At 37.8% G+C, this 14,335-nt stretch overlaps 1 protein-coding gene and 1 non-coding gene across 6 annotated transcripts in view; one reads left to right on the forward strand and one right to left on the reverse strand.

The window, feature by feature from the left end:
- Lpxn (leupaxin) overlaps positions 1-14,233 on the reverse strand; it is a 33,042-nt gene extending 18,809 nt beyond the window's left edge. Inside the window, exons 1-5 of one of the 5 annotated variants that reach the window (XM_052712427.1) lie at positions 14,111-14,197; positions 12,937-13,037; positions 6,458-6,615; positions 4,773-4,865; positions 425-471 (exon numbers count right to left, since the gene is read on the reverse strand). In XM_052712427.1, the coding sequence (XP_052568387.1) occupies positions 425-471; positions 4,773-4,832 (107 nt within the window). In that variant the 5' untranslated portion in view covers positions 4,833-4,865; positions 6,458-6,615; positions 12,937-13,037; positions 14,111-14,197. The other 4 variants (XM_052712426.1, XM_052712428.1, XM_052712423.1 and 1 more) reach the window with 4 other exon arrangements.
- LOC128095845 (small nucleolar RNA SNORA40) lies at positions 8,415-8,537 on the forward strand. The gene has a single exon (XR_008213443.1). It is a non-coding gene; the product is annotated as a small nucleolar RNA SNORA40 (small nucleolar RNA).
- Positions 14,234-14,335: the final 102 nt, after the last annotated feature.

Consider the following 14,335-nt stretch of genomic DNA (forward strand, 5'->3'; position numbering starts at 1 on the left):
AGTATGCACTCATTCGTCTGTGATGGACCCTTGTTGTCTTCTTGTAGCCCTGATCCTGGCATTGACACTGCTGGACCCTTGCTTAAGTTTATTCAGGTGTGTTTTCTCTTCTGAGCACTGTTGCATGATACCTGGAACTGAAATGCCAAAACATCTGTGCTAACTCTGGAACTTTTTGTCCTTTTCAGGTGGTAAGGAAAATACATAAACCCACTGCCCCAAGCCTGGACAGCTGTCTGGAGGAAAGATACCTTGGGAGGTTGCCAAGTCAGCATAGAAGGGTTCTGCCTGTGTTCAAAGGCTCTGGGAAGAGATATGGAGGAAGTCCAATAATAATTTTTACAAACCAAATTACTGCAATTATTAACAACAATTACCTAATAACTTTTAATTTTGAAATTATTTATCAGAAACCAAAGCATACCTGTAGACATTGGGCTCCTGGATATTGGTCGTATACACGAGCTGCACCTAAGACATAAGTGACAGAAAAGAGCAAAGAATGACATCTGTATCGGAACACTGGTGCTTATCAACATAGAGAGTGAGAGAAGTTTGTAGCTTCCAAAGGGGATAACTAGAATAGCATGATGGTGCACACTTGTAATCCAAGCTACTTGGGAGGCTGAGGAAAAAGAAGCATGAGTATCAGATTAGTCTGGGCACAACGTTAAGAACTTGTCTCAAAGCAAATAATAATAACAATAACAATAATAATAATAAATATAACAATAATAAGCAACAAAAGCAATAAGTAGTGTATTGCTTAAATGTTTCCAAAGGCAGAGTTACCTTCCATCATGCAGAAAAAAAAAAAATTCTAAACATAGAAGTTGGTACCTGAACAAGTACTACCCTCCTTGCCTTAAAAACAAAGATATAAAGATATATATCATCCTCAGATAGGAAGCATAAAACAATATGGTGGCTCAGGGGAAGGCCCTTTAAGCACAATGGTGCCTAGGGAAGGCTAGAACACAAACTTGCCTTATGAAAAGTAATAATGTGTCAACCAAAGATGTGGCTGGACAGCAATTCATCTATTTATTCACTGAACAGATACTTACTGAGTAACCAATACATTCCTGGGCTTAGGATGTTATATCCAAACCGCAAAATAAAGCAACAACACTAAAGCCAAATATTCTGGTGAATGAAGATGTAGCCTCAGTTGGAGGAGTGTTTGCCTAGCATCCATGAGGCTCTGGGTTCTAATCCTAGCACTGTATAAACCTGGCATGGTGGTGTAATCCTGTTACGCCAACAGTTGGGAGCTGGAGGCAGGATCAAGAATTCAAACTTATCCTTCCCTACACAGTGAGCTCAAAGTCAGTCCAGCTTACTTGAGACCCAGCTTAAGAAAAAAAAAAACTGAGTACTTCAGAGCTTATATTTTATTAGCAAGAAGTAGATATAAAAGTTAATCAAGGAGTAGAAATTAAGAAATGTGGCAATAGAAACAGTTATAAATGCATTGATGGGGAAAAACTCACTTGAGTAGATGACACTTGAGCAATGACTTACATGAAGTAAGGAAAGCAATCAGGTATCAGGGTAATGTTGATCATGTGCAAGGAATGAATGGGAATGACTGTTGAGCAACAAGGAGGCCTATGTGGCCTGTGCAGGGAAGCAGGCAGAGGGGCTAGATCTGCAAGTAGTAAACATACATTTATTCAGCTCAAATGGAGATGCTTACAAGGGAAAGAGGGGTCTTTAGAAATAATACATTTAAATTTTTAGAGGGGGGACAGAGAAGAGAGAAAGACACACACAGAGAGAGAGAGAGAGAGAGAGAGAGAGAGAGAGAGAGAGAGAGAGAGAGAGAGGGAGAGAAAGAGAGAGAGAGAGAGAGAGAGAGAGAGAGAGAGAGAGTAATCTAGTCCAGAACTCAAGCTCCTGCCTCATCTTCATCAGTATTGATATTACAAATATATGTATCACAGTTCCCTAATAAAGTACATATTCCAGCCAAACAACTTCATTGTATTGTATTGGTAGACCTATAAAATAATTCTAATGAAGGTAAGGATGTGGTGGTTCATGCCTTCATGCCTTTAACCACAGCACTTGAAAAACTGAGGCAAGATGGCAAGCTTGTGGACAGCCTGAGTTACATGGTAACTGTCTCAAAATAATCACAATAGAAATAACAATAATTTTGCTCAAAACCTCTTTTTCTTATTTTTTTTTTTGAGACAGAGCCTCATGTAGGCCAGGCCAGCATCAGACTTTCTATGTAGTTGAAGCTAGCCTTGAAGTTCTCGTTCTCCTCGATGTGCCAGGATAACAAATGCAAGCCACCATACCTGAAGAAATTTATTTTCTACACAGATTTCTCCAGAATAATTAAAAACAACACATAGCTATACACATGATGGGAAACTTCTTTAGTGTTCTTTTTATTACTTACACATTTAAAACAGCATAAGAAAACAACTCTCAACATATAGTCACATACTTTAATTGGTAATGTGGTTATTATTTGCTCTAACATTTTGATTTAGGAATTTTCCTTTGAAATGCTGACTTTTTTAAATATATAGTGCTGTCATTTTTTGAATTTGTAATGTTCTCCAAAGCTACATTTTGTGGTTATTAGATTTGAGATTGCTGTTATCTTTAACTTGGGCTTTTCTCTAGGGCATAGTGCTTTTAGTAGAGATGTGATCTTAATGCTGATGAACCTGAACGTTCAGGATACATTCTGCTCTGTGGAACATATTCTCAATTCTTTTTCTCTACTAAAACGTATAAATACATTCAGGAAAATATCTTCTTTTAATTAATTTTCTTAGTGCACAAAATAATGGACTTCATTGGGGATTTTCATACACGTATATTAATGCACTGTGCTTGTATTTACCTCCCACCACCTCCTTGTGTCCCCTTCACTCATGGTTAATTCCACTCCACAAGTCTCTCTTTTGTCTTTATATCATACATAGAATACATCAAAGATATATATGACATAAAATGCAGTATTTGTTTTCTTTCCTTCCCACTACCTCTCTTTATTCTTACCCACTCCCAGGCTTTCTCTCTTCTCCTTTGTCCAAGACAATATTCCCATGTGTCTTCTCTTAGCCACCTCCATTCACAGCATCTTTCTCCATTAATATTCTAATAAGCCCAAATTTTGAAGATGTCTCTATTTGTTATTCTTTTTGACATATTTTTGTAAGGGATGAGTAAGAGCAAACTCATTGACTTCTATAATTTTATTACATTTTGGTTTATAAATTTATCCAATAAAATAAAGTCAAAAATCCATCAAAGTCAAGAAATTTTAGAAGCACGTTTTAAATTAAGCAATTAAGCTACATGAGCTCTCATCTCTTGTTTTTTTCTGGGAAAAAAATTGGAGCTGCTTCCTTTTGTTAAACTCAATTGTATATGATTGCAGATTGTTAAGAAGCACTTTTTCATTCAATATTGATTGAATAATTTGATTACAGCTCTCTAGCTGATTTTGCACACAGTGCAATCTAAGCTTTATGAAATGAGGATAGGACATTTCCAAAACCCAGAGAACAAGAGCCAACACATAAAGAAAATTAACATGCCATGCTTAGATGTTGCTTTGTTTTTCATGTCACTCCTAGAAAAAAAATGACTAGCATGACATTTGCCAGTCTTGAAAATTTTAGTTTCTTTTTTTTTGTTTTTGTTTTTGTTTGTTTGTTTGTTTTTTCGAGACAGGGTTTCTCTGTGTAGCTTTGCGCCTTTCCTGGAACTCACTTGGTAGCCCAGGCTGGCCTCGAACTCACAGAGATCTGCCTGGCTCTGCCTCCCGAGTGCTGGGATTAAAGGCGTGCGCCACCACCGCCCGGCGAAAATTTTAGTTTTGATGGGCAGAATGTTGCTGTTTGTTTTGATGAAGTCAAGAATTCTGTGTACTTCACAATCAACTCCAAATTCATTTCTGCTCTGTTAGATTTAAGTTGGTAAGAACATATTATTACCATGATGCTATCTGTGTTCCACTAACAGTCTGTTTTCTTATTCTTACCAGAAGATTTTGCTATCTTCAATACTTTTTCAACTCACTGTACTGACTAATGTTGTTTGTTTTCTCTTTAACAGGAAAATTAACTTCCAGGAGTTTTATTTTGATGCTATATATTGGATGAAAAATAAAGAGGTTGGAATACTCTAATTTTCTGACACCTCTGATGACAGTGATTTAAGACTGACATTATTTGATGGTTTTCAAAGCTACTCCTTCCACTTTACTTATATGCAGATGAAAATGTGAAATTGAAAATCAGCAAAAAAAATGTTTACAAGGGTGGTTTGCTAGAAGTGGAAATGTGTATTTCACAGTGATCTGCAAATATATTTCCTACAGCTATGTATGAACTGTCATCTTCAGGAACATGCTTCTTAGATTAGTATTAAATCTAAAGTACATGCTAATTCTTCACCTCTTTGATGTCTCCTGATTCTTAAAGGGACAGTAATATCTCTCCTCATTCCCTCTGGTGACTGGAAAACATTAAAAGATGTTTTGTGCAAATTACCAGTCCTCATAACTGCCTTGAAAAAATCAAACCTGAAGATTTTGTTTCTGTTTTGCTTTAAGCCAACTGACAAAAGATTAATATTAAGATTTCTTTAGTGCTAACAAAATAAAACAATTAGAAATTTACAAATACAAATACAAAATGCTTTAATAACATTCATAATATAGTATTTGTGATGACAAGAATACTAAATTCTATTTCCTGAACATCATTTATGTCATTAATCATGATTTCCTTATTACTTACTGATCCCAGATGTTCCATGTATGCATCACATGGACCATAGCAGGGTGTGACTGGCAGCATACCAAGTGGCCAGCAGATTTCTTCTGCTCCCACCTAAGACCAGAGGAGTTAGCTCACATTTCCACTCTTAGACTTCTTAGTCATCTCCCTCAATACTGTCATGAAAGGGTGATATTACTGGGATTTTGTCTGAACAAGATCAGGAAGAGTCATTATTAGTCACCTTTTGGAGTTACTCATAATCATATTAATATATTAATTCAAATACTAATAATAAAACTTCAAAAACAAATTGAAAATATTACATGAAAGGAAATCAATGAGATGTCAGGAAAATAAGCAAAAGCTCAGGTCTCTTGCAGGTAAGCAAGGATGTGGTCATCCACAAAGCTCAGTGCAACATTGTGGCTTCTACTGCAGATGAGATGGGAAACACCACCAGAGTGAGGGTAGAAGAATGTCATGGTCTGTCTTATGTCAAGGCTCTATGAGGCTGCTATGTAATAAATAAAGTACAGATATCTATGCAGGAGAACATTAGGATGCTATGGCTGTAGTTTAAGAATTTCAACAACTACTCTCTAGTAGAGAGTCAGATAAGCAATCTGAGAAGTTAGAAACTACCTATTCCTGCATTCAAATTCAAAGTCTGGAATACTAATTCCTTATGAGTACCCAAGAATGAATCAGAACATCACAGTTCACAAATACCAGATATGAAGAACATCCACCCAGTGTCTCTTGTACTAACTGCATCCTCATTAAGCAAGCATTAATTATAATAAAGGTTTATGCATACTGATCCAAAAGAAGAAAATACACATGTCAGCAAATATATACTTGATAGCTTTAACACTTAACCATAAATTAACACATCAGATTTCTGGGCTTTAAAATAGTCACCTCTGGTGGATTTAGTTTCTTCATGGTGGCTGCTAAGAGCTTTACAATCTCTAGCTAGATGAAAACAATTTCTGAATTTATTCAGCAGTAAGACCAATGAAGTAACAGCTGTACAGTCACCCCCAAAAGACTTGTCTAAACTACCAGGTGATCCCTGATTTTAGTGGGTATGACTCTAGTCACACTGTAACATGCCACCTCTGGTAGTCTGGGAGCAACATAACAGTAGCCAGCATGGATGAGGTATAGGCGGGACAAGGAGGAGAATAAAGCTGGGAAGTGAAAGGCTGAGTGGGAGAGACACTGCCAGCCGCCATGATGAGAAACAGTATGTGAAGATGCCGGTAAGCCACGAGCCATGTGGCAAGGTATAGAAATGGATTAATTTAAGCTGTAAGAACAGTTAGCAAGAAGCCTGCCATGGCCATACAGTTTGTAACCAATATAAGTCTCTGTGTTTACTTGGTCGGGTCTGAGTGGCTGTGGGACTGGCAAGTGAAAGAGATTTGTCCTGACTGTAGGCCAGGCAGGAAAACTCTAGCTACAATGAGGCAATAGCCTTCACTAGAAGAAAATCATTTCAAAGGCATACTCTACAGTAATTTTCTCAATTTTCTCCTCTTTCCAAAAGCAACTATTTTTAAATTAATATTGAAATGATACTTTTTTCTGTTCTCAATATATGCTTCTCCTTTAATATAATTTTATATGGGATACAATTAATTTTCAGAAGTGCAGTCAAATATTGATTGTCTACAATACTACAATAGATGAAATGTTACCTTCAAGGGACTTGTGTGACTCTGAGATGACAAGGTCTTTGGAGTTTGGGGAAGTAGGCTCCCCTGTTTGGATTGCTGATCGAGGTGACAAGAAATTGGGTTTGAATATTCATCACTGTCCTGGAGGGTGGAGCGTTCCAATTCCTCCAATAAGGCATCTACATCACAGGAAACAAAGGGGGAATAATGTAGAATTTGTGAGTCTCCAGAATTATTTTCTTCTTAAATATTCTCTTCTTGTTTGGGATGACAACAATTTGCAAATACCTCCCTCCCTCAACACCTCACTTCAGGAGTGTGACATGTCCTAGGAGATGTCTGAGGAAATTACATTATGGTCCATTTGATATTTCCTATGTTTGCATTCAATTTCATATGCTCTCTACAATTTAGTGTTTTACAATTTGGCTTCTAGGTATTGGTTTTTAACCAGATCATACACACAAACACACAAAAAAAAAATTATTTATTTCATATTAGAAAAAAAATAAGGTTTTTCAAAATATACCAAGAGGCAAACATTCTTTTTTTATTCTCTCATACTATATATCTCAACCACAGTGGGGAGGCAAAACATTAATCTTGATTTTTTTTTTAGTCTAAGATCTCAAGGATTAGCCCAAGAATATAACAACAACAACAACAAAACTTATGTATTAGTGGTTTTTTGTTGGTAGTGTTTGTTTGGATGTGGAAAGGAAAAAGGTTGGTTTAAAAAAAAAGAAAGAAAGAAAGAAAGAAACTAAAATATTGCCCAATCAAGTAAGAGGTAGCAATCCAAATAATCGTGACTTCTTTTGCAGTTTTCTTGGGAAAACTCCAATAGGCTTCACAAGCATTTTGCTAGTACTTTCCTGTTGTAATGTCATTAATCACAATGATTAATGAAAATTAGCCCATGCCCATCACAGTGTATGAAGATGTTATCCTAGCACTTTGAGGTAGAGGACATTACTGTCCTCGTTTCATACACAGGAGAGAGAGAGTGTAGCTCTCACAGGCTCTTGAGCACAGAATCTGAACTCCAAGGAGAGCTCTCTGAGCCCCACCTCCAATGTAAGCATTGCAAACTTGTAAGTTAGAGTTGCCATCATGACCAGATTGTCTGAGTCATCTGAAGCACAGCATGTTCTCTGAAGGTCTTTCTTCATCTACGTGATGAAGCAATTGGATTGAACAATTATTTTTCAAATTGCAAGTCAAGATACTTTAGTGTCTTTTTTTGAACTTCAGTGGATTTTTTAAATATGTTAGTTTTTATAAGCTTACAAAGCATTATTAGATTGTGTGATTTCTAAGGACCTGCCTACCTCTGAAATTCTCAAATAAAGAAAATGAACTTAACATGCTATTAAAAAACAAACATGTATTTCATATTTGAGAGAATGAGGGTTTTGATCTGTCTAGTCTTTAAGAGAGATTGCCATAGAGCAACTTGGCCTGATTTACCAACCAGACCAGGAGGGCCTAAAACTCATGATCTTCCTGCTTCCACTTCCGGAGTGCTGGGATTACATGGGTGTGCCAGCAGCAGCAGCTCAAAAACTGTCTTACCCCCGCTGTCTTCCCTCTTCACAATGCTGAACTCAGGAACTTACATATACTACATAAAAGTATGTTAATGTGCCACCAAACCACATCCCCAGATTAAGGATGTGTATTTCTCAATATTATAAGGAAGATCTATCTAATCGTTTTGTTTTCACAAAAGAAATCTTCTGTAGAACTTTCTCAATCATCCATATCACAAAATTTTGACCTTCATACACCATTTCAGAAATAACCAAACTGGACTAATCTCTTTAGGCCAGACTGTCCTTCAATAAATAAACTGACAAGAAAAAAAAAGACAGAAGGGGCACATATATAATTAAAAGAGTCCTAAGAGACATATAGCTAATTTCAATTTAGATCAGAATTATAATTTTAAAAAAATGAAGCAATCAAGAATACTGAGAGTATTTGTGTGAGACTTTGCTGAACTTGTGATCAAAAACTTAAAGGCAAGTACAAAAAAAATCCTCTTTGGCAATTCTGAATTCAGTGTTCAGCATGAGTTTTATTTGCATAAGAAGACAGTTGATAACAAAAATTAAATTTTTAAATTTTTAAAAAGAATATTTAATGCTGTATAGTCAATAATATTAAATATAGTATTTTAGGAATTTGAAAATATTGACATTAAAGTGACTTCAGTTAATTTTAGGTATGATAATGTTATTTCATTATTAGCTATTGTGTGTGTGACACTGTTAATATGGTTGTTTTTGTAAATTACACATATTTGTGTAATAGATTAAGGCTGAAATATTTATAGATAAATTTCATATCTGAAATTTTTTGAAAACAATATGAAATAAGATTGTCAAGAGCTGATGATTGTTGACACTGATCAAAAGGCTTAGATTTTGTTAAAATGTTTTCTCTACTTCTGTGTATTTTTTTAACTCTCTACAATGAAATGGGTTTTCTTTGGAGTAAAGAAAACAGAACAATAAAGCAAAAGTTTTATCTCAGAATTTTATTGGCCAGACTCAACTCTGAATTTCAGAATTCCAACATTTTATTCTACATCTATTAAATAGAGTCATTCTCTTTTCTATTTTCTAAGCTTTGATCCAATCAGAAGTCAGAGGCCTTCCTGGATCACTAGAATCCGTTTATATTAAAGATTATGAGATAGGAGTATCATTCAGCAAAGGTATGCAGTAATCCTCAGAAGCATCAGCTCACCAAATCTATTAAACTCTGCTTTCTGCTCCTGAGTTAACAGGACTTTCACTTCCTGTTTCCAATGAGTGCACATTTCACCAGTACCCTGTGGCTACTCTTTTTGCTTCATGCAGATTCTATAATTTAAATTAGATGACTACTTTTGGTGTGACAAATATAAGATTACTGGGGTGAGTGAAACTTGACTGAAGACTGCAGTTCTTCCTAGTCCTTGATCTGTGGAAACTGAGTATCAACCTTCACCCCCAAGTCAAGTTGCTTGTGGGTCTCTACAGGTTATAATGATCTCATGCCTAAATTGCAAAGATTTAGGTGAAACCTTCTAGGTGAATGCATGCTACTAACATCCAAAGCAGCACAGCAGAGAGGGAGGATGTGCCCACCTGAGCCAACCTGTCCTTGATACAATTTCTACAGAAGTAGAAAGAAAACTCCACCCCAAGTTGGCTCATTGCTGTTTAAGGCAAGGTCTTACTCTAACCCAAGCAAACCTGCAACTAGCACAGCCCAGGCTGGCCTCAAACTCTGGGCAGTTGTCCAACCTAGCCTCCCTAGTGCTGGGATGACAGTAGTTAAACTATTGTTCCTGGCAGATACTCCCTGCCTTTTGTTTCATTTTGTTTTTTGAGACAGTGTCTCACTACATAGCCCTAGCAGGCCCAGAACGTACTATGTAGACCGTCTGGCTCAAATTCACAGAGATCTAACTGCTTCTGCCTCCATGTCTGTCTTTTTTGAGATAGACTCTTATAGGCTTTTATGTAGTCTAGGTTGGCCTCAAATTTTCTAATAGCCCAAAATAACCTTAAGTTTCGGAACCTCCTGTTTCCACCTCTAGAGTACTGGGATTTCAGACAGGCAACACCACCCTCCATGCAATGGTGACAATTTGAAGAGACTGTGAAATGCAAGCATCAGCAGTCCACTGCCCTGAAGTTCCCTGGATAATCTACACCATTAGCTTTCAAAGGTGCATACTTTGTACATCTCTGAGCAAGATTTCCCTGACAAGTATCCTACTCAGAAAATAGAAAAGCATACATTTTTTAAAAAACATTATTACTCCATTAGCCACCAGAACAAACATACTTCTAACATAGGAGAACAACTTGTAACATTGTCATTTAATTGCTCTTAGTGTCAGAAGCTCCTGAGAGTGAACAAGAAGTTTTGCTTTTCTTTATTTAAAGAAAAAAAAAACGTACTACCTATTTCATAGGGCTGCTGCAAACATTAAACTGATTAACACATTTTAAGGTTTCCCTGTATTAGTTGTCTTTTAACTTTTTGAACTAAATTTGAATAAAAGTTTAATATCCATAAAATAAAGCAAAATAAGATCCTCTCAGAAAAAAAAAATGGGTAAAACTCCATGGAGAAAAGGAAATTCCCTCAATACCCACACAGGATATGCATGCATCAAATTCTCAAAGAATAAATAACTAATATTATATAGAAAAATAATCTGAGCCGGGCGGTGGTGGCGCACGCCTTTAATCCCAGCACTCGGGAGGCAGAGCCAGGCGGATCTCTGTGAGTTCGAGGCCAGCCTGGGCTACCAAGTGAGTCCCAGGAAAGGCGCAAAGCTGCACAGAGAAACCCTGTCTCGAAAAACCAAAAAAAAAAAAAATAAATAATAATAATAATAATAATAATAATAATAATAATCTGTATTCTACACCAAAGTTCAACACACAGCTTTTACCACAGTCTCCAAATACATTTTCTTGCCAAAATAATTCAGCATTTATTAAACACCCCCTTTCTCCATAATTCATTTTGCTCCCCTTCTTTCTTCCTGTTTCTTCAGCCCTCAAAACACAACCCCAAGAATTCTTTTTAAAGACAATGTACAAGCTATGCATTTTGTTATTGCTGGCAGTTTTTGCATAGCTACAAACACACAGACAATGTGGAATTAATCCAGCTTGAAAACAGGGTGAAAGTTAGCAACTTGATGTTAAAGATGCTATACGTAAACAAACAAATAAGTAAAAGCTGCCAAGGTGTGTGTGAAATGAGTCCCAAGGAGGCAGACTTCACAGCTCCCGAGCTTTGAAATCTGTGGTTTCTCTGGGCAGAGTGGCTGGTGACATGTCTACTGTTGCTCTCCTGACCTCAGCGTGGAAGGAAGGACTGGATTTCTGGCCAAGGAATCTGCTCCTTCAAGATTTCTCTAAAGATAAACAAGAACCACTAGAGCGATGCTACCTCTGTAGTTTATTAGTATCCTACCGGCCTCTGCAACCTCTACAGACCCTTTACTCTGCACTGTGATTTCATTGTCTCCCCACACTCTCCCTATTTTCCTTTTTTTCCTTTTCCCTTTCCTGTCTTCCTTCCTTGCCTTCATTTTATTTCCTCTCCTTTTTCCAACCTTGGGTTTTTTTTTTTCTTCCAAAATCATATTACCACAATCACCTAGCTGTGGAGCCACCCTATGATCTCCAGTAGCTGCCAAGGGGGAAAGCACATTCAATTACATTTTCTTCTAAAAGTGCTTCTCTGGGTGTCTGTTCCGTGATTAGCTCTCAACTATCTGCCTACTGTGCCTCTGCAAACAGACCCTATAGTTCCCCCAACAATCATAGTTCCTCCTGCCTCACTCTTGTTTGAACTGAGGACAAAAGCGAAAACAGAATCTCTCAGCACTATCCTCAGTTTGGCTAGAAGACACCTCATCACACATGGGGATGGATGGTAACCAAGTCCACACTTCCTCAGAGCGTCTACAAAAGCCCCTCACTCACCCAGCTCTTCCATGGTCTTACACCCACGATGCTCTAGTCCTGAAGATTGTGAAGAACTGTTTTGGCATGTGGTGAAGAAGGGGACCACAACGGAACTGAATGAGACAGTGCAAAGCAGCCTCTATGACCTTTTTCAGTTCCTGTATTTGCTTAGCACTTCCTCACTTTTGATTTGTTGAATTTTTTATTTTCTTTTCTAGTAGCTCAGTTTTGTTTTAAATAGTGCTGACAGAGAATGGCAGACGTGCAAGATCGAGATTTTGATGCTACATTGGGCAGGGTGGTTATAAAGACTGAACGTTGATTTTCTCCAAAATTTAAACACCCACCACATACAAGGGTTTAATTTTTCCAAGTTTAAGTATCCCGCTGCCCACTTCTGGCTTCCTTTTTTTTTCCACTGTAAAATTAGAGGACCATGGAAGCATAGGCTCCTTCCTTAAAATTTTTGATTAAACAGCACTAATTTCATTTCACTATCTCTATTTTCTTACTCAGCAGTCATGCTGACCCGATTTCCCTGACAAACTGTAATTTAAAAAAAAAAGTTTTTAAAATTACATTTGTGTGTGTGTGTGTGTGTGTGTGTGTGTGTGTGTGTGGACACTCGTGAGTTGTGGGAGTCAAGTCTCTCCTTCTACCACCTGGGGCCCATAGATGATGCTCATCAGACTTGTCAGCAAAGTGCCTTTATCTGCTGAGCAATCTACCGACCCAGATTATAAATTCTTTAAAGTTGAATAGAAGTAGGTTCACTTTTGAATTCTCTAGTACTGGTTTATACAGTTATCCAAAATGCAAACATCTACAGGCTAAGGAAGAGTCAATCCAGCAAATTTAAGATACTAGGTACTAAAATCTGAATTACTCACAATCCCGACTCAGTTCACATTGCCTTGTAACAATTTCTTCAAACAATAAGCAAGGTCAATTTTTTATCTTATCACTGAGCCTTAGTTCATCTCAAAAGGAAGAAAGCATTTATAACAGACCCACCTTGAGAAGTCAGTATGTTAGAACTGTAATTATGGCCCTGTGAAGTGGGTTTTGTCCCGGTGTTTACCAGTAGAGAAACAGGCCCAAGGAATAGTAACTGGCTAAAAGAACAGAATAAAGAGATAGCCTTACTAACTTACTATATAATCCAGTTTTACTTCAGTATGTTATCTTTTTCCTATAGTACAGTGATTGTTTCTTAAAAGGAATAAGTCATTCATTTTACTAAGATCTCTTTTTAAGGGGCTCGCTTTTGTATTACTTTAAGCAGCCATTGGATGTCAGTGCTGTTCCAAACGTGCTCATTGTAAATACAACTTGAAAATTCGTTCCTAGGGACACTGTCGGTTTTTACAACTGAAAACACTAGTCCTTTGAAAGAACCAAAGATTCAATACAGATTAAAAATCATTTGCCTTATCTGTGGGGCAAGTGAGCCAAATGCTGGAAAGAAAAATAAATTTCACTGCATGTTTACAGTAAAATTCAGAATTAGATCCCCAAACCTTGTATCTCCATCCTCTTGTGTAGACCTTAACTGGAGATGTTTCCATCTTCAAGGGATAAAGAATCTCCTTGCAAGTTGTTCCCTGATTACAATGTATAAAAAGGAAACTAAGGACTGCAAACAATGTATAATAGGGAAAGAAAGAAAGAAATACCTACAATGTACAAGAGGGAAAGGAACACAAGAGGCCGCAGAATCACCAGCTGTGGCTTAAACAAATGGAAACCCCCCACCCCCCTTTACCCATCAGGAAACTACTTAGTTGCATACGCTTAGTCAAAAGCTGCTATTCTGACTGTGCTTCCTGTGCTGCAGAAACATCTACAGACCGCAAAGGCATGCAGCACTGGGGCGGAGAGCATGAGCGACCGCTAGCTTCCCCACATAAATCACTGGGAGTCACGCTAACCCTCTCTCCAGCTCCAGCTCAAGGACCACAACCAAAGCCAGCTCAATGCCCAATTCCTACCAGGAAACAACTTTACAATTCGTCCCTACGTAGTTTATTAAAATTGAAATGGCAGAAGCATAACGAGTCCCTGACCTCCAGGGCCTCACGGGTGAGGGGGTCAACACAAGATGGAGGAATGACAGCAGGTCGCAGAGGAGACGTCAAGTGACCAAACCAAACTAGGGACTGTGACGAGGGCACTTCGGAGAACTTACACAAACGCCAAGCTTAACAGTAAAAAGAAGCAGTTTAGTCTCAGGCACCAGTAATTGGCTCAGTATCTGTGCCAGTTGTACGCAGGCGTCGCGACCTAACCCGGAAGCAGTGCCTCTCTGGGCCGTAAACTCGGAATGTGGATAGAAAACTACATTTCCCGTGGTGAATCAATCAAAAACTCCCAGACTTCTCTCGGCCTCTAGTTTCCCATCTTTTCCCAGGAA

This window comes from Peromyscus californicus, unplaced genomic scaffold, assembly GCF_007827085.1.
Source record: "Peromyscus californicus insignis strain IS unplaced genomic scaffold, ASM782708v3 Scaffold_4__1_contigs__length_199733344, whole genome shotgun sequence".
NCBI lineage: Eukaryota > Metazoa > Chordata > Mammalia > Rodentia > Cricetidae > Peromyscus > Peromyscus californicus.